At 36.8% G+C, this 23,800-nt stretch overlaps 3 protein-coding genes across 5 annotated transcripts in view; 1 reads left to right on the top strand and 2 right to left on the bottom strand.

Moving 5' to 3' along the window:
* Window positions 1-1,060: 1,060 nt before the first annotated feature.
* LOC114315841 (glutathione S-transferase U17-like) lies at window positions 1,061-2,599 on the top strand. The gene is made up of 2 exons (XM_082871032.1): window positions 1,061-1,471; window positions 2,085-2,599. The coding sequence occupies exons 1-2, from the start codon at window positions 1,127-1,129 to the stop codon at window positions 2,442-2,444; spliced, it is 705 nt and encodes a 234-aa protein (XP_082727158.1). The 5' UTR covers window positions 1,061-1,126; the 3' UTR covers window positions 2,445-2,599.
* Window positions 1,061-23,800, bottom strand: part of LOC114315891 (phosphate transporter PHO1 homolog 3) — a 207,001-nt gene continuing 184,261 nt past the window's right edge. For all 3 annotated transcript variants that reach the window (XR_014330779.1, XR_014330780.1, XM_082871030.1), the window contains one exon: window positions 1,061-3,245. The gene's annotated coding sequence lies outside the window, so the exon portion shown is untranslated. The remainder of the gene's footprint in view (window positions 3,246-23,800) is intronic.
* LOC114315893 (phosphate transporter PHO1 homolog 3) overlaps window positions 1,061-23,800 on the bottom strand; it is a 58,043-nt gene continuing 35,303 nt past the window's right edge. The window contains 11 exon segments of the mRNA XM_082872467.1: window positions 1,061-3,253; window positions 5,580-5,732; window positions 5,890-6,025; window positions 12,912-13,194; window positions 17,410-17,559; window positions 18,000-18,044; window positions 18,253-18,287; window positions 18,290-18,356; window positions 19,053-19,311; window positions 20,027-20,147; window positions 20,270-20,399. Of these exon segments, the coding sequence (XP_082728593.1) occupies window positions 5,633-5,732; window positions 5,890-6,025; window positions 12,912-13,194; window positions 17,410-17,559; window positions 18,000-18,044; window positions 18,253-18,287; window positions 18,290-18,356; window positions 19,053-19,311; window positions 20,027-20,147; window positions 20,270-20,399 (1,326 nt within the window). The 3' untranslated portion in view covers window positions 1,061-3,253; window positions 5,580-5,632.

The following is a 23,800-nucleotide window of genomic DNA, read 5'->3' as shown; positions in this document are numbered from 1 at the left end:
ATAAGAGGGACGTGATCTCAATATAGGTGAGTGACACTTATCTCTGGTTATCTCAAACGAAAATGTTAACGATGCAATTACTCTATGTAAGAATTATGTGATTATATAATTATTTTCAAGTGATTTGTACGTTGAATAAATCACATGCGGCAAACTCTAAATTATTATAAACATCATCCAAGTCGTCATAACCTAGGAATCAAGTTTGACTTTGCTGCGCATACCTGCACCATCCACGTCTACTCGGGTGATGCTAAATATGCACATTAAATATTCCAATGCATTTGCATAAATAATGTGGGTTGGGTTGGGTTAGGTTAGGTATTGAAAAGTCTAAAATTTATACATAAACTTTGAGAAGAATAATATGGTAATATTATTATTATAAATAATTTTATTTTAAAGTGAAAGATTTATATATAATAAATTATATCATTATGTATAAAAATTATACTTGAATTATTTATTTATATTGCATTACTTTTTTAATTTGTTTTTGTTATAAAAACAAAGTTAATGAAATATATTAATGAGAAGTACAAATTATTATTTTAAATAAAAAAAATTTCCATTTTTATTGTTGTTCCTTTTCTATCTCAATTTTCTTTCTTTCTCATATACTACTATCAAGTGTCATCGGCCGCTATAGTTCACTTGCAAGAAAAGTAGGTTAAAAGTTGATCGGCACAGAAGAGTTACTAAAAAAGTTGATAACAATTGGCGACAGACAAGTGGACACATGAACAAATAGGTAGACTCATGAAAGATAAATAGAACATGTGAACGTATAAATGAAAGTGGACAAATAGGTTGACAAATAGGGGTATTATAATTTTTCAAATTGTTGTTGATTCAAGGGTAATTATGTATTTTTATCAAAATTTTGTAAGAACTCAATTTTATTTATGGTCAAATTGGAACAATTACAAAAAGAAGCCCACCTCACCTACTCCCATATTCCTATCAAACTAGGACTTTTTCCCATTGTTTTGTGACAACTTGGATGACGCATATTTGCTCTTCAAGTAATATATATACACCTACTCTTTCAATTCATATCAAAACACTAACAATTCATATTTGAATTCAATCATATTCAACCCTTTCTATTGCTAGAGAATTGGCCATGACAAGTGTAAAGCTTATAGGAGGTTATTCACCCAAAGAAAACGAGCTTGCAGTAGGCTCACCAAGCCCATTTGTGAACCGGGTTCAAATCGCTTTGAACCTAAAATCAATCGACTATGAGTTCTTACCCGAGACGTTTGGTTCCAAAAGTGAACTTCTTCTTAAATCAAATCCGGTCAATAAGAAAATACCGGTTCTTATCCACCACGACAAGCCTATATGTGAATCTCTCATCATTGTTCAATATATCGATGAGTTGTGGACATCTGGTCCCTCCATCCTCCCTTCTGATCCCTATGATCGTGCCATTGCACGATTTTGGGGAGCCTATATTGATGATAAGGTATCGTTTTATCATTTGTTGAATTTCTTGAATCTAGATAATTTTTGTTTTCATTTTTATTTTGTAGCGTAATACTTAGTGAAATGACATGATAGAACAAAGGATGTCAATGAATGTATGTTCCAGTTTTAAAGAGTTATTTAGCAAATTAATTTTGGAAAAAATTCTCTGAAAACAACCCAATTTTGAGAAAACATCAAAAAGTGGTTTTCAAAACTTGTAATATTTTATTTGAAAAAAAAAAGAAGCATTTTTAAACTTTTCATTGTTTTTGTTTATGGTAGTACAAAGAATTTGTTTGGGATATTATTTCTTTTTCATAAAAATGGAATTAATTCTCCAAATTTTAAAACATTTGGAAATAAAAAAATTTGTTATCTTTTGTTTTCAAAACAAGTTTTTCACTCCTTCCTGTCTTTCCCCACTTCCCCACTTGTGACTTCCGACAATACTTTGACTACAACCTTTAGTCATCCCACATCGAGCTACTGTGTTTAACAACTCAACAAACATGTTTATTTATTTTTTATATGCATTTATTTAAAAATATTTGTGTATATACCCAAAAAGTATATGCTTTTTTTTTTCTTTTTTCTTTTTTTCTTTGTTGCAGTGTTTTCCATTATTAGTGGAAATTCGAAAGGCAAAAGGAGAGGAAGAGAGATTGGAAGCAGTAGACAAACTAGTAGCAATGCTGGTGTTGTTAGAAAAGTACTTCATCAACTGCAGCAGTGAAGGAAATTGTAATTTCTTCGGTGGTGACAGCATTGGTTACGTGGACATAGCACTCGGGTGCTTCTTGGGTTGGTTCAAGGCGAGGGAGAAGATGTTCGATGTAAAGGTGCTAGACATAGCCAAGACGCCGCGTCTTGTAGAGTGGGCAGAGAGGTTTTGCTCCGATGATGCAGTGAAAGATGTTATTCCAGAGACTGAGAAGCTTTTGGAGTTTGCTAAAGTTAATCTGATGAAGTGAAAAAAAAGCTCACTAGTCTAATTGACATGCATTGAGTTGGGTTGGGTTACTTGCTAAGTCCATGAACTGGGAAGCTTTCATTGTGAACATTCTTAAACTTGTTTTGTTTTTCCCTTCTATTATAAGTAAAAATAAGTTTAGACGTTACAGAAAAATATTTTACCAAAACTGTCTTAAAACTGTGGCTCTTCGATTAATCGGCTGATTGGCACAACTTAAAATAACTTTTTTTTTGGCAGGGTTGATTGGGGTGTTTTTGAAAAAAAGACCCAAAGAAAAAATGTAGTAAGAAATTAGAAAAAAAGTTAAAATGGTTAGCGTGTAAAAATTGTCACATGGATTCAAATGTGAAACAATACATGATTGTGTGCTCAACTAAAGATATTTTCTGATTTTTTTTTTTCCAAACTATTTCTTTATTTTTGAACCATGCAGGTATATAATCATTTATTATTAGGTGAGTACAACGCCAACATTATACTATAAAAAATTTGAATAATTACAAAGTTTGTTTCTCTTGCATCCCCTTTCGCTACTCTCTTTGGTGATTTGATTATCTCTCAACATAAATAAGCATCTAATACTGATAAAAATTTAAAAAGTTTGAATGAAATTTTATATTACAATGGAAGATCACAGCCCTTATAGTAACCATGTGATATTATCAATGTAGTACTTCTGAACAATATAAAATCACAACACTTAAATAAAATTTCTTGTCGCTGATAAAAGAAAAAACAGTTGTATGGATGTACATTTTCTTGTTATGAATTCTCCACCCATTGGATTGCTATTTGAGACCTGTGGAACTTTGAAGAAAATTTAATTTATTTATCAAACATCATGAATGAATTGCATTTGATAAGTTGAGATACAACAGATTGAAATGATTTAGTCATGTACAAAAAAAAAAAAAAAAAAAAACTTGTAAATGTAAGGGTAAACTACAAATACACCACATGAGATTTGATTAAAATACGAATCATCCCTTGTAATTTTGAAAATTACATTCTAGCCCTTGAGGTTTCTAATTTTATAACAAATCGCTCCTTTTATTAACAAATCATCAAATTAATTAATAATTTTTAATGATGTTATAAATATGTTTCAATTAATAATTTAAGTAATTTTATTATTGTATAAGAGACCAATTATGAATTTCATTTTTTTAGTTAATTCTATTAAATAAAAAATACTAACAAGGAGCTATTTGTAATTTTCCAAACCACATGGGGCAATCTATACTTTAAGCAAACCTCAGGGGTGTATTTGTAATTTACCCATTTAATTAAACATATAGTATTTGATATAGCAAAATATAAAATAAAAGATAAAAAAAAGGGGGCAAACTTCTAGGTACGGATTATCCCTTTGACATTCGGAAATTACCACATAACTCTTACGTGGTTTGTAGACTAAAACGCACACTAACTTCTGTTAACAAAACAAGTAAATTGACCTTTTTACCCTCATTTTCTTTCTCTCTCTTCTGAACAAAACCTACACACACGCACCCCCCCCCCCCCCACCCACACACACACACACACACACACACACACACACACATATATTCTTTCTTCTTCCTCCCATTGCAACTAACTCTAGCAAATTCTATCCCAACTTCGGCAAGCACCCAAGCAGCACCTGCAACCCAAAAAATCTTTTTATCAATTCTCATTTATTCATGTTGCTTTGGCACTAATGACGGTAATAACACACTATCTTCTCTGTTCCAAATAAATTGTCTCCATTGTGTGTTGTGAAAGAATTGTTTTCTACCTATTAAATACATACATACATATATATATGTGTGTATATATACATGCAAAGAATTAGATTTAGACAACTAAAATCAAAGCAAAATAGATAGAAAAAGAAAGAGAGTGAGAGATTGATGTATCACCGGAGGAGTGGAAGACCAAATCTGGGTATTGGCCCTTTAAAAGTTGTAATTGGTTAAACATTTGTTGAACTACAGAAGAAGAAAAATAGAAATGCAAAAGAATAAAGAAAAATTTCGCGGGATTTCATGGTGCGGCGGTTGTTTAGTAGCTTTTCATGTATAATTTTTGTTCTTTTACTTTTTTCCGTTACCATATTTCTAGACGAGAGTGCAATGTATATGGGTTGGTGAAGTGATTATGCAGTGGGAGTGGTTTGATCATGGAGGAAGCTACAAGTAGTGGAGGTTGATGAGCTGGAAAAAAGAAAAGAAGAAGAGAGAAGGAGAAGGAAAAAAAAATAGAAGGCTACTAATGGCTGGGATGAAAGAAGTAGAGAGAGAAATAATTAAATAGTATTGTTTATAAATTTAAATATGTACAAAGGCATTTTCATCTTAAAAATAGTATTACTCTCTTTTCAAGTGCGCCACTTTCACAATGTGTTATCTTGCACAGAAAAGTTAACTGTGCATTTTACTGCACAAACTATACGAGAGTTATATAGTGATTTTCAAATGTCAGGAGGTAATCCTAAATCACAGGAGGTAAAGTGAAATTTGTCTTAAAAAAAATTATACAACATATCCTATTTAATTGTGACACAAGACTTGATTTGATTATTCTATTCAATTAATCAAATCTGCCTCTTATTTCAACCCCATTGGTAGACATGCCTATTTCATTTCCGAGCTCTACTTTTTTTTTTCTTTTTACTTTTTTCTTCCTCATATGCTCTTTCTAAGATAAAATACATTCATGGTTCCTAAGCGTTTTGTGTCACTTTGATATTTCAATTTTAATTTTACCAATTTGTTCCAACAGTTTTGTAATTTGAGTCAAATTAGTCTTATTTTAAGTGAACTAGCTAAATTGTTACCAAAATCATAATGAAATACATCTTGAGTCTCTAAAATATATGTTCGCGTCACTTTATTTCCTAAAATTTTTAGTTTTGTCACTTGGGTCCTACACATTGATAAAGAAAATAAAATGCGACTTTTTAGTAGTGAGGGACAAAATTGACAAAATCAAAATTATGAGAACAAGAACGACACAAAACACATAATTTAGGTATCATAGTTTAATTTAATAATTATTCCCTTAACAAATTTGACTCAAATTGCAAAATTTCAAGGATGAAATTGTTAAAATTAAAACTTCAAAGCCTAAAGTGATGGGAAATAGTACATACTTTAGGGATCTTAGATAAATTTTACCCTTCCTCTTGTACATTGGTGTGAAATTTCACTCATTTTTGCCCTCCTCTTCATCATAGTTGAAAGGCAAAGGTACTGTCTTGAATGCACGATACTTGCCTACATTGTTCAAATGTTCATTCTCCAACCTAATTAATCAACAAACAAACAAAACATACAAAATTAGTAAATTAAATAATTAATTACAAGCTCTAAGAGTCATGTTAAGTTGTGATTAAAGAAAGTGAGGTAATGAAATCTTGGGACCAAAAAAAAAAAAAAAACTTGGCACTATCTTGAAAATACCTGAAGAAATTCCACATGCCACGTCGAAAAATCTCTAGGGAGGCTACAAGTACAGTTAGGGTTCGTTTGTGTAAGTAAAATACTTGGAAATGGAACACTGTTTGTAGCCAGGCAAATGTCAACAAGACATTCAAATCTCTAGGGACACTGTTTGTAACCTGCATTTTTCATTGAACTTGGTTAGAAGTTATTGAGCTTGGAAGCTCATACAATTATGTAAAGAGTAAACTATGCTTCACACCTTTAGACCTTATACCAAATCTCACTTTTGGTCTCTAAATTTTTAATTGTAGTAGTCAATCCTTTGCATTTTCGGTCAAAGTACAATGTGGTTTTCTGTTAATTTGGTGTTAGATTTACTAATGAAAATTTTCACATGACCCTTATACAGGGCATTTTTTAGGGGACGATTTACTTTTCTTCCTCTCAATTTGTCTACTGTACTCTCAACTGAAAATGGAAATTTTGTTCTCTATTTTTTCTTACTATTTTTCACTCTGCAGCTATTTCTATACAGTATTTTCACCCCGTACTGAAAAAGAAAATCTTCTTTTCTATTTGTTTACTATATTTTCACTCTCTACAGCAAAAAAAAAAAAAAAAAAAAAAAAAAAAAAAAAAAAATCATCCTAAAAAATGCCTGATGTGAGGGTTACATGACAATTTTTGTCAACAAATTTAACACCAAACTAATTTTTTTTTTTGATCAGCAAAAAGAATCTTTATTGATGGAATCATACAAAAGATGATAGAGTACATCAATAAAGAGGAGCTCGGAGCAACATTAAGCTCGGAGCTCCAGTTGGAGAGAATCCAACACAAAGAGAAAACCAAAAGACAGAAACATGACAACCAGCAGCATGGAGAGAATTCAACAGATCAAACTAGCAGCATACAAACTCCCCTCACTTTGCTAAGGGTCCACAAGTTAAGCATCACCCTGAACATAAGAAGGAATCATTGTGGTTATTTAACCATTCTGAATACCATGTTACCGCTAAAGCTTTGAATTTTACTGAATCTGAAAGAAATCACCAAACTTGGAGCCAAACTCTTAGATTAGGCAGCCACAGAATAGATTTCCAGCTCATAGCAGAGCAACCAGAAAATGCTGCTCACAGCAAACCAAATCTGAATGCTACTCCCACTAATGCCTGCGAACATACCACAGCTAAGCAACCCAGCCCGCTGCCATTTAATGCCTGTGAAGACTTCCAGTATTCAGTCTTATCTGGTGCAAATTGGATACCAGATCGTGAACTGAATAGTCCACCTTGAAAAACCATTTTACCCACAGTGCTATTTGAACGTTCATTCTCTCGCTTAATCCTCCAAAGTCTGGTACAACACCCTTAAACAAACATTCGTTCCTTAATTTCCAAACCAACCACAACACGAGAGAGGGGATAGCCTGCCAAGCTCGATATATCCAAGACTTCCCTTTACCCACAGCCCACCATTTTAGCAAACCCTCCACTAAGCCCGGGATTACCCAAGACTGATCCCACCAACTAACCATGGCTGCCCAGCAATTCCAAACCAGAGGGCAAAACAAAAACACATGCTCCAAAGACTCCTCCTCACTTTGACAGAACACACACTGGGACACTGCATTGGCAGGTAAGACCCCAATCCTATGTAGGAATGACGAAGTCTTTACTCTGCCTCTCCAAGCCAACCAGCAGAAGAATTGCATCTTTGGAGATGCCATACATTCCCACACCCCCGCTGGCACCTTCACACCCGATTCTTTAACTACAGCCCACCAGCACCATACTGAGGATGTCGAAAACTTCCCAGATTTATCTGCAAGCCAGGAACAAGAATCTTCAATTTCCTCCCTGAGTGTAGGAGATGTTTCCAGAAATCTGGACAGCCTCTTCACTTCCTCTTCCTCCAAAGCTAGCAGTCTTCTTCTAAATTGAAATTGCCACATCCCAAGACTCTTTTTTGCACTTATTTGCAATAAGGATTCTTCCTTCTCAGTGGATAGGCTATACAATTTGTGGTAATCCTCCTTCAAACTTCTACCATTATGCCAAGCATCTGTCCAAAACAGAATCCTCTTCCCATTACCCACTGATAACTTTAGGTTTTGTTCATAGAATTCACCCATAAGCAGGTTTATTGAATTGAGCTGGACTATATCTTTCCACACAGTGGACACCCCATCTGTGTTTTCCAGAGATGGCACCCAACCTTCTCCAAATCTGCCATAGTTTGAGCATACCACCGATTTCCACAAGGCTTTATCCTCTGCACCATATCTCCACCACCATTTTAGCAACAGCCATTCATTCACCTCACCCAAATCCCTCACCCCCAAACCCCCATTGATTTTTGCTTTTTGTTACCTCACCCCAACTTACCAAATGAACACTCCTCTTTGTATCTGATCCACCCCACAGAAAATTGGACTGAATCTTGACCAAAGCCTTAACAATCTCCTTAGGCATTTTGAAAATGGAGAGAAAGTAGATAGGTAAATTAGAGAGAACTGATTTAATCAGGGTCAAACGCCTAGTAAAAGAGAGTAGTTTTCTTTTCCAAGAAGACAACTTCTTTCTCACCTTGTCCACTATTGGACTCCAAGTGCTCTTCCTCTTGGGATTGGCCCCTAAAGGCATACCTAAAAAGTTGAAAGGTAATTTCTTAGAGATACAATTCAGTCTTTGAGCCAAACCCAAAATTTCCTCCTCTTGAAAACCCACACCGCACACTACACTCTTATGATAATTGATTTTCAAACCGGACATCACTTCAAAACACCTCAACACCCTCTTAATATTTAGCACCTCCTCCATACCACCTTCACAAAACACTATTGTATCATCTGCAAATTGAAGATGTGAAATTCGCAGATCATTACCTCCTACTGAGGCACCTCTAAACAGGCCTATCCCCACTGCCCTAACCAATAGTAGATTGAGAGCTTCAGCTGCAATAATGAACAAAAAAGGTGAAAGGGGATCACCCTACCGAAGCCCCTTCTGATGTTGAAATTCGTCTGTGGGTGAGCCATTAACCAAAACAGACACCTTGGTTGTAGAAACACAAGTCCTCATCCAGCTTATCCATTTCTCACCAAAACCAAAGTTTTTCAACATCGACCACAGAAACTCCCAATTGATTGAGTCATAAGCTTTTTCGAAGTCTAGTTTTAGGATAACACCTTTCTTTCTTGATCTTTTCCATGCATCTACTACTTCATTGGCTATTAACACACCATCTAAAATGTACCTTCCACTCACAAAAGCAGACTGTGCTTCACTAATCACCGATGGCAGAACTCTCTTCAGTCTTCTGGAGAGCACCTTTGCCAAAATTTTATAGACCGAGCTGACCAGGCTTATAGGTCTATAATCCCCCAATCCTACTAGATTATCCTTCTTCGGAATCAATGTAATGAAAGAACTATTGACCCCTCCAGACAGCTTACCATTTTGGTAAAATTCATCCACCATTTGTAGTATCTCCCCTTTCAATATAGACCAGCATTGTTGAATGCACTTCAGATTAAAACCATCTAGGCCTGGCACTTTGTTCCCATCACAATCCTTTACTACATTCCATACCTCCTCTTCTGAGAACTCAATTTCCAAGTTGCCGACATCCACAGTTCTAATAACAGCAAAAGGGCCTAGAATTTTGGGCCTTACCATCCAATTCTCAGAGAACAACACACTGAAATGCCTAGCCACTTCTTGTTTCACCTGAACTGGATCCTCACCCATTAACCCCCCACAACAACAGAGTCTAACAGATTTTTCCTCTGTCTTCTACTTGCCATAATGTGAAAGTACCTAGTGTTTTTATCCCCAGAAAGAGACCATACCTGTCTGGACTTTTGATGCCATAACCTTTCCTTACTCCTGCTAAGCTGCCACACCTGGCTTCTAACTTCTCTTCTTCGCTTGAGTTCCTGAACTTCAAGGGACCTAGACTCTGCCTTCAAATCCCATTCATCTAGCTCCTCCTCTGCTGCCTTTAACTGAGTGTCTATATTGCCAAACACCTCCTTATTCCACACCCTTAAGTGACTCCTAAGCATATTCAGTTTTTTCATCACTCTAAACCCAGCCCACCCTTGAACTTGAGCTTCCTCCCACCTCTTTCTGACTTCTGACATGAATGATTTATGAGATAACCAGGCACTTATAAATTTAAAAGGTTTTGGACCCCAATCCCTATCATCCTCCTTAATCAAGATTGGGCAGTGGTCAGAAATTGACCTAGGTAGACCCCATTGCTTAAAAGAAAACTTTTCCATCCACTTCAAGTCTAACAGGAATCTATCAATCCTACTCCACCTATTCCCATCTAGAGCATTGCACCAGGTATACTGCCTTCCTAGCAAAGGCATATCTGTTAATTCCAATTTTTCCACCAACTTATTAAAATCCTTCATCCCTCTTTCTCTAGATGAACAACCTTTCCTCTCACCCATGTATCTAATTTCATTAAAATCCCCTCCCACACACCACGGATTTGGAAAATGTTGATGGATCCTCACCAGAGAATCCCACAGTTGTCTCCTCCTTATTACCTCATTGGGAGCATAGATATTCACCAGAGTGCACTGAAAAGTATTAGTAGACATACCTGATAGAATAATGAAATTTTTGGTACTGCAACAATCCTTGAGCTTGAAGACTTGTGGCTTCCAAATACTTATGAGGCCTCATGCACTACCCTCAGAGTCAACCACCATAAATTCCACTTCTTCATAAGGCTAGATTGTTTTCACAAAATTATCATCCATAGAACTTCTTTTAGTCTCCTGTAGAAAGAGCACATCAACACTTCTATCCCTCACCAGGCTTTTCATTTTTCCCCTTTTTTCTGGCCTTCCCAGCCCTCTAACATTCCACGATAAAATCTTTATAATAACACACTATTGACACCCATTCTCCTATAGACAACCAGCTAAGTTCTAGTTGCCCTTTGTTCCCCTTCAATTCTACTCAAGTCCTTCTCTTCCAGCTCCACTATTCTGCTCACTACCTCCTCCTCTTTGCCTTGGCAATCCATTCCCAACATTGTGCCTACTCTCACAGTTTCCTTGGCCTCCTTTAATCAATTGCCTCCTTCTACACGTTGCCTGACTCTGATTAGTGGCCGTTGGGTAAGCTGCTGCCTCTGCCGAAGCTCTAAAAATTGCTCCCCTCTGAAAACCCAGTCTGCCAAACACCCCTCTCCCTCTCCCTCGGTCCGTTCCTTTCTTCCAAGTCTTTCCCCTATTCTGCACTGCCCCATCCTTTATATTACCCACTTTTGCAGTCCATCGGGCCAAGTTTATCTGATTTGTTTGGACTGCATTAGGCCTAAGTTGAGTTTGGGCCATATTTTCACTCAGATCTAACACCACCTCCTGCACCATTCGGTTGGGCTCTATCCCCAGCTGCTTTCCTTCAATTACTACTTCTAAATTTATAGTGGGCCTTGCTTCTACTGGCCCACTTAACTTTCTTAAGGGGCCTGTGCTACACATTGCCTCATCTCTAACTTGAATTTCGTTCTGGCTTAACTTGGACGAGTTGACCATCTTCTCCACCCCCCTAGCCTTGGAACCTGCACCAATATAGCCCTTCCCCACGCTCCCCCCTATAGCTACCACTTTGTTTGCTTGCTTTCCATCATTATCCCTACCCTACTTTTTAGAACTGGCCATCACAGTCTCCTCTACCCTACTAGCCCCCTCAAATCCATCACTCACCAACCCCTCTCTTCCTTCAGACGCTTCCCCAACATACTTGCTTCGTCCTCCATTGCCAAACAATTGATCTTCCTCTGCTTCGCCTTTGGAATGCAGCCGACCGTGATCTTTCCCGCTGCTCTGAGAAGGACTAGGAATTAAGCACCTAGGCAACTCTTCACAGACTCTAACTGGAATTTGACAACCTTTGTGATCCAGAACAACTGTTGTATTAATCCACTCTAGACATCTCGTGATTACTCTAACCTTGGTTTGTTGAAAAGTTAATGGATTGTTGAAATCTTCCTCAAACTGAACTACCTCCCCCCAATGACTTCCTATGCTTCGAATCGTCGTGGTGCTCCATAGGTTGATCGGAATGCCAAAACAGTGCAACCATGCACACCTCTCTTGCTCGAAAAACTGGCTTTCTTCCCACTCGTTGATGGAGTTACACCACTTCTCTCCCCATCCCTGCAACTCTCTTTTTCCTTCCTGCATGAGCTGTGCCGAGGGAAAAGTTAATAGCATCAATTTGCCTCCCTCTTCTCTTGCAACTACATCCGTCATGCCCCTACAGATCATTTCCTCCCTGAAATCCTTGAAAGCTAAAAAGCTACTCAGTTGAACTATTAAACTTTCACTCCTCCACCCGTTCCCTTCCACTTGAGCCTTTATCACCACCCTTTCTCTGCCTCTGGCATCTGCACTTAGTAATACCTCTGCATAAGATTTCTGGTCTCCCTTACCAGTCCATTTCAGTACTTGCACCCATCTATTCTGCACTCGACCTTCATCTTCTCTGCTTAGCCCCCTAGGCTTCTGCTACCCCTCTGCCGGAATCTTTTGATATTCTGCACGCTTTACCCTCAGTGCCTTGTTCCCACACCACAAACCATCTGCTTTCTGTATCGCCACACTAGCAGCCACCTGACAATCATATCTTACGAACCCGAATCTGGAATTTGAAGCTTTCCTCCGCTTTCCTGGAATAAACACATCTTTAACTAAGCCAAACTTTCGAAAGAGAGTGAATAAACTTTTGGAATCCATTAAGTCAGGAATGCTGTCCACAAAAATGGTGATCCAGCCTCCCTCCGTGGTATCTCTCAGTTGACTTCCCACTTTTCTTCTGTGTAACACTGGTTTCATCCTCCCCGATCCATTTGACGCTTGCATTGAGGGTTTTGTTTTGGTTAACACCAAACTAATTGAAAGGCAATATTGCATCTTCAACAAAAAATGTAAGAGATTAACTATTAGAATTAAAAAATGACACATCAAAGTGAGATTCAGTGCAAGGTGCCAACTATAATTTCTCTCTTACTCACCATGGCTACAAAATAGACACTTTTGTGTGGGACTAGGAGCTTGTCTCTCAACCAACGGTTCTTACAATTCTTCTGAAAAAGGCCCCAATCTATGACAAGGTCCCAATATGTACCAAAGATTGCTGCATTCAGTGAGGAAATGAAAGCTAAAGTCTTCCAACCAATCCCTTGTTTGAGCTCATAAGCTGTCCTCATAGTCACAGCTATTACGGTTGAGAAATATTTCAATGCATTGATTCCTTGCATAGCATCTCTCTCTTCGTATAGGCGACGAAGGCACTTGGAAGGAAAGAAAAAAAAGTGTTTTAGATGAGTAATTTTTGTGGAAATATTTCGAAAAACAAAGAAATTGACTTTGAGCTTATGTATGAAATTTCAGCCAACTTAAGTTCCAATTTCAAGCAATTTCACAAACTAAGGTGTCATTTTAATAATTAAAAAAAAAAACTTGTTTGGTGTTCACTGTTAATTAAATTGATGTATTATTGATTGATGTATGAATATATTACATCTATATATTACAAATGGTGGTGAGGGGCTCCTTATATAGGAGATGTAGTGGAGTAGGTGGTAGTGGTAGGTGGTAGGTGGAGTGGGTTAGTGGAGGTGGTAGGTGGAGTGGGTGGTAGTGGTGATTTACAATTTACATTTATAATTTATATTAACAGCCCCCCTCAAACTCAAGGAGGATAGGTTCTAGCCAACTTGAGTTTGGAGAGAGTAACAAAACAGAAAAATAAACTGACAAATAAAATTAAAAATGGGATAGGAGACACTGTATGGTTGTGTCAGACCGTTGTAGCAGACAGTTTACGGGGTCATGGCGGACCGGTGTAGCAGACACTGTGTGGTCGTGTCAGACCGATGTAGAAGACAGTTTATGGGGTCATGTCGGACCGTTGTAGAAGACAGTTTATGGGGTCATGTCGGACTGTTGTAGAAGACAGTTTACGGGGTCATGTCGGACCGTTGTAGAAGAATTGTGGTGGTTCACCAAGGGGGCGACTTAGGGAGTGCGCCATGGGCGACTTATACATGATACTGATACTGTGTATAACCCCCCCTCAAACTCAAATAGGTGTGAAGATAGAAACCTATTTGAGGTTGAAACAAAGGGATTGATAAAGCTGACCGGTGTAGAAGACACTGTATGAGTGTGTATATAGGCTGCCCAAAAGATATACAGGGATATAGATATCGAGCCCTCAAAAGTCGCGCCCTCAAAAGGCGCGCCCACTGCATCAAAAGGCGAGCTATCAAAAGGCGTGCCAGACACGCGGCGATGCACGTGATCGACAGAGCGCGTGTCGGCCTCTTTGTCATGGTCTTTATAAACCGAAGCGGAGGCTGAGGCTGAGGCTGAGGCAGAGAACCTGCTAAAAAAAAACTCTGAAAAAAAACTCTTTGTTGTTTGAGAGAGAAACTCTGTAATACTCTGTAACCCAGAAAATGGCCTCTTCGTCCCGTAGTCTGCTTACTCTCTTTCCCGACCTCAACGAGTCCACAAGAGAGATAACTGGTGCGGTGTCCCGTGAACCTCAACCAAACACCACTGGGTTTGCTCCGTTGAACTTTCCGATGCAGTCGGTGGAGCAAAAAATGGCAGTGCAAACGGATGTGGAGGCTAATCAGTATACTTTGAAGGCATGTGTGGAGTCCATGACGGCGGTCACAAACTTGTCGCACCGGCTGCAGAGTAGGACAAATGAGGTGCATCAATTAAACGCCCAACTGGCTCTGCTCCAACGCATGTATAAGGATGCGCGAGCAGAGATAAGTGTGCTAAAGACGGAAAACAAGGAGCTGAAGCGGAAGGCCACTGTGATGTTCCGATTTGGAGGGCCGCCATATGCTGCAGTGGAGGAGCAGGGAGTAGTGATCATGCCTAGTGGAGTGGGAAACACGGAGGCAACACCGGCAAGGGCCGCCCAGGACGGAGGCAAGAAGAAAAGACCGGCGGCAGAGTAGAGAAGAAAAATCCCACCTGTGAATGTGGTTGTTTGTTTGTATTTTGTGTTGTTTTGTTTTGTTTTGTTGTTTTTTTTTTTTTTTTTTTTTTTGTTTTTTTTTGTGTAAAATGGTGATCGGGGTTGATCCCTGAGATGAATAAAATATGTGTGGGTGTGCAAATTTGTAAATTGTGTTGGGTTGTGGCTCTTTTTTTTTTTTTTTTTTTTCCAGCATGGTGACGAAGGATGAATAAAAAGAATAAAGGTGGGAGTGGGGAACAGGGCGAAGCAAGAGCACCAATGAAGCTTATAATAAAAAAATAAAGTTTGGGCGGTGAGATTTTTTTTTTTTTTTTTTTTTTTGTGTATCCCGAAATTGCAGATGTACATATGAATTATCTAATGGCTTTTATAATAAAAAATAAAGTGTGGTTTTAAAGTAAGGGAAATATGAAAGTGGGGCTAGTGGAAAAAAAAAAAAAAAAAAAGGGACGAGAGAGAGAGAGTTTGTGTGATAAAATAAAAAAAAAAAAGTCGGGTGGTGTGGATCTATGCAGACCGACTGACTGTGGGTGGTGGATTGGGTAGCTATAATGAAAGAAAGTTGAGTGGGGTTGGTGGGTGATAAAAAAAAAAAAAAAAAGCTGGGTCTGGTTGTGAGTTCTGTGTGCACTCCTACCACAGATGGATTGGTTGTGATTTGTGTTCTCATTGGACGCACACAGATTGTGCTAGCCGTAATGGACTGATTGGCCCGGGCCCTGGTGTGAAGACGGGTTCAGTTCCAGCAGATATGCTTTTTGGGTGCCGAGCTTGCAATCGGTCGGACATGGTTGTTGCGGTGGTTTGTGGTGGTGGGCTTGTTTGGTGGTGGGGCTTTGTTTTCCAGCTAGAGTTCTCGCCCATGGTGGCAGAGAGACAGAGAGACAGAATGGGATTGATTGTTCCTGAGAAATTGTTGTTGGACAGAGATAGGACTCGGAGGAACTGCAATCGCAAAAGGCTTCTTCCGATATGGCCCGAAAGAGAGAAGCCATGGAGTTGGAGCTCCGAGACCCGATTAGTCCTCGGATCGCATTGGATGCCGACCCAGTTGCAGCGATTGTCGTCGTCTTCGTTCCATGATGTGAGTTTGGAGTGTGGGTCAGTGAGGCCAGCTTTGAAGACAATCAAACCCAAAACGTCATCGTTGAACGCTGGGTCTGTGGAGTGTACTACAAGGAGAAGAGAAGCTAAGAAGAGGAGAGTTAACAAGGTTAGTAGCATAATTAAAATTCCCAATTCAAACACAGAGTGTCTCTGGCAGTAGAACCAAAATACGAATATCTTAGACAGCCATTTGAAGGGTTCAAATGAAGCTTCCTTTCAAATACCCAACTGGGCATACAAACAAAGACTCAAACTTTATGATAAATTCGAGCTCAAAACAGATTTGAGAGAGAGTGTGTGTAGAAACAAAGAAAGAGAGAGAGGAAGTGAAGGCATGTGTAGAGGTCCGGCGGGCGAGCAAGGCGAGGTTGCCGCCCGCCGGTGAAGCAGAATGACTAGGTTGTTAACCTAGCTCTGATACCATGTTAATTAAATTGATGTATTATTGATTGATGTATGAATATATTACATCTATATATTACAAATGGTGGTGAGGGGCTCCTTATATAGGAGATGTAGTGGAGTAGGTGGTAGTGGTAGGTGGTAGGTGGAGTGGGTTAGTGGAGGTGGTAGGTGGAGTGGGTGGTAGTGGTGATTTACAATTTACATTTACAATTTACATTAACATTCACAATGAAAACAAAAATGAAGAAACATGTTCGGTGAGCTGTCGGTGGTGATGCTAGCAGTTGAGAGTGGACAAATATGGTGTCCAGCGGTGGGGTGGGCCGGGGAGGGCTGCCAGCATGTGGCCAGAGGTCATGTGCAGTGACTGTTCAATCGCATGGAGCCTACCTGACCTCGTAGGAGCTCGATGGAGGGTTGTTGCAGCTGGCTGGTGGCTGTGGTGGGTGAAGGTGGTGGGAGAGGAAGGAGAGAGTGCAAACTTGTTTTGAAAATAAGTAAAATATTTTTTCTATGTTTTCCAAAAAATACGTTATCATTTTCAATTTAAAAAAAAAAATGGGAGGAAAAAATGGAAATATTACCAAACCAGGCCTAAATTGTTCATGTTTGGGGAAAAGTTGAAGGTAATTTTGGATAAATTTCAAAGCTATCAACCAATGCGTATCAAGTTTTCTTATCATTTCAATACCGATACATACTAGTTAGAATGAAAATCACATCTAACAGTGAGTTGCTGACAAGTATCAGTTTATAGTTGATTCAAGATTTGATAAGACTGCTATAAAAAACATTTTTGTGGCAAATGATTTAAAAAAATTGACAATATCACCCAATTCTTGATATGTATCACTCAATATTTAAGATACCTCAACACCACGACTGATATCGATTCGTATCCCGAGACCGCTATTTAAAAACTATAAGGGTCATTAGAGCTCATAAGCTTGCAAGAAAACCCTGAAATTGGAAGAAACAACGAATGACTTACCTGAAGAAAACGAGACTAGTAGGAAATTGCAGCAATAATGAAATAAAGTGTGTTGTAGAGATAATTTGTTTTGCAAGTAGTTTCTCTGTTCTTATAGTCTCCCCAACCATAGTAGCAAATGTAGAATTCCAGACTTCTAAATCCTTGCACCTACAATAAAAACAATACTCGACACTTTCAAACAAGGCATATGTATTGAAACTGTTTGGCAGCAGTTAAAAAAGCCTCTTTTTTTCTCTATTTTTTTTGTTTTTAGTGATTTTTTTATTTTTTTAAAATTTGAATCTTTTTTTTTATACTATTTTTGGTTTGTCTAGTCTAGTAGGATTTAAAAATTAATTTTTTTTGAAAAAAATCTAAATTGAAGTCCACTAAAGTATTAAAACAAAAAAAATCAACATTTTTAGTTTTTATTCAACTCTCCTTTTTTTTTATTATTATTATTTACTTTTCTGATCTATCTAGTTTAAGCATAATCAAAAAGTAAAAAGTTCTTGTTTTGTTTCTTTTTGGTGGGTAAAATTACAGAAAAGTTCACCTAAAAATTATTTAAACCCAACTTTAGCCTAACAAAAGCCCCACCCACTTACCTGGCTTGTTAATTGGTCCGCCAAGAAAAAATCAGGAAGTGTCACCTGCATAGGAAAGAAAGAATCAGACAAATAAATTATTCAAATTCGTGAATGTTTTTTCTTTGAAAATTTCTAAGTACACAGATTTTGATTACAGAATTGGACACAATCCTCTTAGTGGGGTCAAAATTGTGTCTAGTTCTCTGATCGAATTTTGAACACTTGAAAGAGCGTTTTTTCTTATAAGATCACACCATCAACCAAAGCTTACCTCGTATAGAGGAGCACAAACACAGTGAAACACACAACGAAGTAAAAGAAGCGATTTGATCGGAAAATGATATCAAACGGGTAGAACAATATGACAATGAAGAGCTGCAATGAAAGTGGAATTTCAATTTTAAGCAAAATTGAGAAATGGAAAACACAAAAAAGCTTGGTTGTGAACTTCAACGTTGTACTTCAATAATAGGCAGAGAGCTTTCTCGTGATTTTGGATTTAAATGTATTGTTAACATTACTAATGACAAATATTACATGATCAAATTACCCTTCCTATTTCTTTTTACTCTTATATGCTCTTTGTCTTCTATTAATACTCTTCATTTGCTAAAATTTCACCTAATTTCAAACTTAATAAAATATTAGCTCAATTAAAATTAGATTTAAGTAAAATACTTAAAAAATAAGTTGTAATTAACTAAAATACATTAATTACCTAATAAATATTAATTATATATATAATAAGGTATATAATTAACTTGATTTTTAATTACATGTATAATTTATGTCTATAATAATGTGTGTAATAGCTTTAGGTAGGTTTTGGATAAAAAAAATGAGAAGAAAAGGGCATTTTTGTCCATTTGCTTTGAAATTAGACTTTTGACTCTATTTGAAAGCATGCGTGACTACTTTCTGTTAGTTTAGATGGATTTTTTAATAGAATGAAACAAAGTGTTAAACAGTTAAAATCACTAGGGAACACTTTGCGTATTATTGAAGAACAGGGATTGCAAACGACCCAAATAGTAAGATGATAAAGTCGAATTTGCCCTTAATTAAACTTACCCCTAAAAGTGCCTGAGGTACAAGTTCAGTGAATTCTTCGAAACGTTGAGTTTTAGGATCCATTTCCATAGCAAGGTTTGCAAGTGCACCTGCTATTGCAAACACTACAACACCAAAGCTGAGGAGAAGAACATCTTTGCATTCCAATTCAGTTCCTTCTTTGAAACCAAATATAAATGGATAATTCACTCTGTATTTCTTCCAAAAGTATATATTTGCAGCATACATGAGCTTGTGAAGTGCAATGAATCCAAACAAGCTGCAATACTAAAATTTAACATGTCAAACAAGTACCAAGTTTGGTGGCCAAGCGACTTTTTAATGAGTGTTCATTATGTCAAATCTAATGCAAACAGGGGTAAGTATTGATTGCGATAGGCCTAAGTTAGAACAAATTTAAAAAAGAACCTCGTGCCCATATCTGTCTCGGTTTGACATCGGGCCTAAAAGTTCAATCTCAAGTCTGGTCCTAAAATTAAATTACAATCCCAAACGCGCCTAATGAACACCCATATATTAAAGAAAAAATAAGTTTTATAAAATAAGAATTAATATTTTTGTGGTTTAGTCGGCACAAATATTTTATTTTTGTTTAGTATATTCTAAGTTTAAAGCATGATGGGTGTACTTTTCCTCTTAAGTGTATCTTCTTTAATTTAAACAAAAGGGAACAAAATAGATTATATATGTTTGTTTATGTAATATATAAATTATATTAATAATTGGGCTAGACCGGGCTAGTCTCAAGGAGAATTCTCAAACCTAGTCCATTAATAAATGAGCTTAAAAGTTTATTATAGTCAAGCCTTATAAACTTAAATATCAATCCTAACTCCTTCAAAATGTGAGGTGAGTTGGGCAATCTAATGGGCTTGTGCTGAGCCCTGATTACAAATTGATGTTTACCCCTCAATTTTTGAGCATAAACAATAAACACTCAAGAGAAAATATCATTTGGGGTAGCTCTAATTTACCTATAAAGGGGAAACATGGTTTCCATGTACTGGTACTTGCGTTCATAGTTTACGATATTGCGAGCATGCGTAACCAAAACAAGTGCAAATATGAAAGCAATTGTGCAGCCAAATAGAAAGCCTGAAATTTCAGTCAACAGATTAAAGAAAAGGCGACAACATATTAAAAGATTCAGATGTAAAAGAAATTATTTTCGTAGATAAATCATTTGAAAAACTTTGTTGCAATATAATAAATCTTACGTAAAGTGAATGTTACTCTATGCCTTTCTGTCTTCGCTCGTGGTCTCAAGATGTTCAACCCTTTATGCTGGTTTGAATTAGCAAAATGCTTGATGAATGTGGCTTCAACCCTTTCCATAAGCTTGGTAACCTGCAATGACCCAAATTGAGTCATCAAAATTGGCCTTTTCTTTTCTTCATTTTTTTTTTTTAAGAAAAAAAAAAAGGAAATTTAGTTTAGCACTTGCAACAAACAAAACCTGAATTTCCAAAATGATCCCAACACAGGCCGTTCTACTATTTGTCCTTTTAAACTAGTAAAGTATAATTTTTACCTAAACAATCACCCTTTATCAACATTTTTAAGCACTCATTTTCAATCTTATCATGGAGCTGATCACATTGAGAACCCTCCATCCTCCTTCTAGCTCTGCTTGGTTCATGAGATGACTGAAGCAAAATAAACCAAATCAAACACTTATCATTGGGCTTACTTGAGTTTCATATCTCAACAGGAAATGGGATGATGGTTTAAAACAGTGCACCTTCATTGTGCCTGTTTGGTAAAAATTAACTTCAGCTTATTTCAACTTATGACTTAATTTAAGTCATTTTGATCTGTTTGGTGGAACTTAAAGCAGCAAATTATAACTTAAAAAAAGTCATTTTAAGCCAATTTCCTCAAGTTGCTCCGAAGGTGCTTATGATTTCCGCTTAAGCGCGTAGCTGTTTGGAGGGACATGAAATGACTTAAATGCTCCTCTAAAACTTCAACAATTACATTTATGCCACTATATAAGCCCCCTTTCGTCGTGCCCTAGTCCACTCCTCTCCTCACACTCGTCTTCTCATTTCCTCTTGGCGACGAAGACGATCCTTCATATCTCTCCAAGATCAGCCGATCGAAGTCGAAATTTCTCCAAGATTTCTCCAAGATCTGCACTACAAAAGGTAAGATTCATGCCTTTTGTTTGTGATATATATACACACACACACACACACACATTTCAGCTAGGGTTTACAGACAGATCACATCTTCTTCTTTCGATTCACCCTCTCTGTCTGAAATTTCCTCTTCCATCTTGCCCTTGGCTTGCTTTCTTCCTTATCTGTCATCTCTCTCTCTCTTGAAGAAATGTATGCTCTGTTTATTAATATGTATGCTCTGATTATTAGTGAAGATATTAATATGTATACTTTATCTGAAGATAAACAGAATTGTATGCTCTGTTTACTTCATCTCTCTCCCTTACTGGAGTTCAAGAAAATGATATATTTATATACTGATTTTATTTTTCTGTCATTCAGTTTATTTTCATAAATAACATCTTAATGAAGATAACTGATAATTTTTAATGAAGATTGTTGTGCGTGTTTGGCTTTTGATACAATTTTTTCCTGTCATTGTTTGGCTTGTGATAAATTAGTGTTTGATGAAGATACTTGATAATTTTTAGCTTCATCAATTAAATTAGTTTGTGAAGTTTTAGAAAATACCCAGACATGGGATAGATACCTTAAACATATGAATAAATTGATAAATAATTTATCAAATAGTAAATGATGTATTGCAGATAAGGTCCATGTGCTGAGATGAGCATTTTATATTATATGTACTACAGATAAGGTCGTCCAGGTGCTGAGAAATAAATTCAAAACAACTTGTATTTAAAAAATAAATCAAATAAAAAAAAGTCTTTAAGTTTCATAAATTTTTTTTGAATTTATTTCTCAAGTTCTTTTTTGAAACATTTTTTTAAAAGATGAATTTTTTTTTTTAACATGATTTTGAAAAGTTTTACTATAAGTCAAGTTTTCAAAATGTCTTCAAACCTCAAGTTTTAGAAAATTCCCATATCAGAAGTTTTTATTAATAATGTATTCCCTTATCTGTCATCATGGACATTTTTATTTTCATTTTTCAGCTCTACATCAGAAGTTTTAGAAAATTCCCATATGTCATTGTTTACCATTCTCTTATTTTGGATTATCTGTAGTTTGTAAATATAGTTGGCTGCTGACCAGGTGAAAGTTCCTTTGTAATACTTCTCACTTGTTATTCTTTCATGCCCCCAAGAAGTCCTTTTAATTTTATTTATTTAAAATAAGTTGTCCACAAATGTGGGATTCCCTTTATATTTCTTCAGTTCAGATTGTAGTTTATGGTTGCTTATTTTTCCCTTAACCATAGACCTCCTCCTTACGCTTTAGGAATGAATATTATAATTTCCCTGATGTAGAAAGAGGAATGAATTTGCTGAACCATTAACCATTAACATTAACCATTAATAGTTTGCTGAACCATTAACAGTTTACTGCAGAGGCATGTCATTGTCTCAATTGTTTTATGTAAACTCTTTCTATTTACGTAGTTGGTCATGGACAATAGTGTTAGTCATGTATAACATCTTTAAGTTCCCAATCAATTTTAGAGGATGTGGATTCAATTCTTCCTCATAACTGCAGAGGCATGTCATCCTCCAGTAACTATGCTTCCAGTGCTGAGACCTTGGATTTGAGGTACGAGGCTTTGAAATGTGAGTGTGGTGTAAGAACTGCCATAAGGGTAACCGAATCCGAGAAGCCATCAAAAGGAAGACTGCATGTAAATTGTGAGAAGAGAAATTGTCAATTTTGGAGGTGGTGTACCCCAAAATCTGTGACGATGGTAGAGAGGCTGAGGAACGAGACAAATCTTTATCAAGATCAAAACATTGAGACTGTAGGACTAAAAGTAAAGAACCAAATGCTTGAGCAATCCATAACATTTATGAAGCAGCTTGTTGTGGGTTTGCTCACAATTTGTATTGTTCTGTTAGTTGTATTACTCTTCAAATGATTGTAGGTGGCTTTTAGATATGTGTTTTTTTGCTAAGTTGTGTACCCAATGATGAGACGTCTATTGTAGTAATCTTATGTTTTATACTAATCATGCCATGTATGGTTATTTTGTACTAGTCTTATGTTTTAATGCAACCAATGATTAATGAGTATGTGCTAAACAATTTTTTTTTTCTTTCATAGAATGAGTACCCAACAGGAAACACAATCTGAAAATATGAAGAATAAGGGAAAATCCTCTCAAGTACCATCTACTAAGGCTCATTGGGATGCAAAATCAAATGAAATCTTTATTAAGCTTTGTGTTGACCAAGTGAAGGTTAGACACAGACCTGGTACACACTTAGATAGGGTCGGGTGGGAAAATGTCATAACTTCGTTTAAAACTATGACTGGAAAAGCATACCAACGGCTACAAATGAGAAACCATTGGGATGTGTTGAAAAAAGATTGGCTTTTGTGGAACAATTTGTTAAGGGGTGAGACAGGCTTAGGCCGTGACACATTGACTGGAGCTATAACTGCATTTGATGAGTCGTGGACCAACAAATTGGAGGTATTTAAATTGCTTAATGTACATATTCTGTTTGTTTTTGTTGTTTAAACACACCAAATTTTGATAATTGTAAATGTTAAATTTTTTCTTCGTAATTGTTGCAGAGGTATCCTGATGCTGCTAAATTCTGGCGTATGCCGTTGTAATTTAGTGAA

Source organism: Camellia sinensis, chromosome 5 (genome assembly GCF_055761805.1).
Source record: "Camellia sinensis isolate YWXY chromosome 5, ASM5576180v1, whole genome shotgun sequence".
Lineage (NCBI taxonomy): Eukaryota > Viridiplantae > Streptophyta > Magnoliopsida > Ericales > Theaceae > Camellia > Camellia sinensis.
This window is presented reverse-complemented; position numbering and strand designations above follow the sequence as displayed.

What these genes read in the sequence shown, in the direction of transcription:
- LOC114315841 (XM_082871032.1), top strand. Translation starts at nt 1,127, where the DNA reads ATGACAAGTGTAAAGCTTATAGGAGGTTATTCACCCAAAGAAAACGAG. An exon ending in GAGCCTATATTGATGATAAG is followed by an intron (nt 1,472 to 2,084) that starts GTATCGTTTTAT and finishes TCTTTGTTGCAG; the next exon opens with TGTTTTCCATTATTAGTGGA.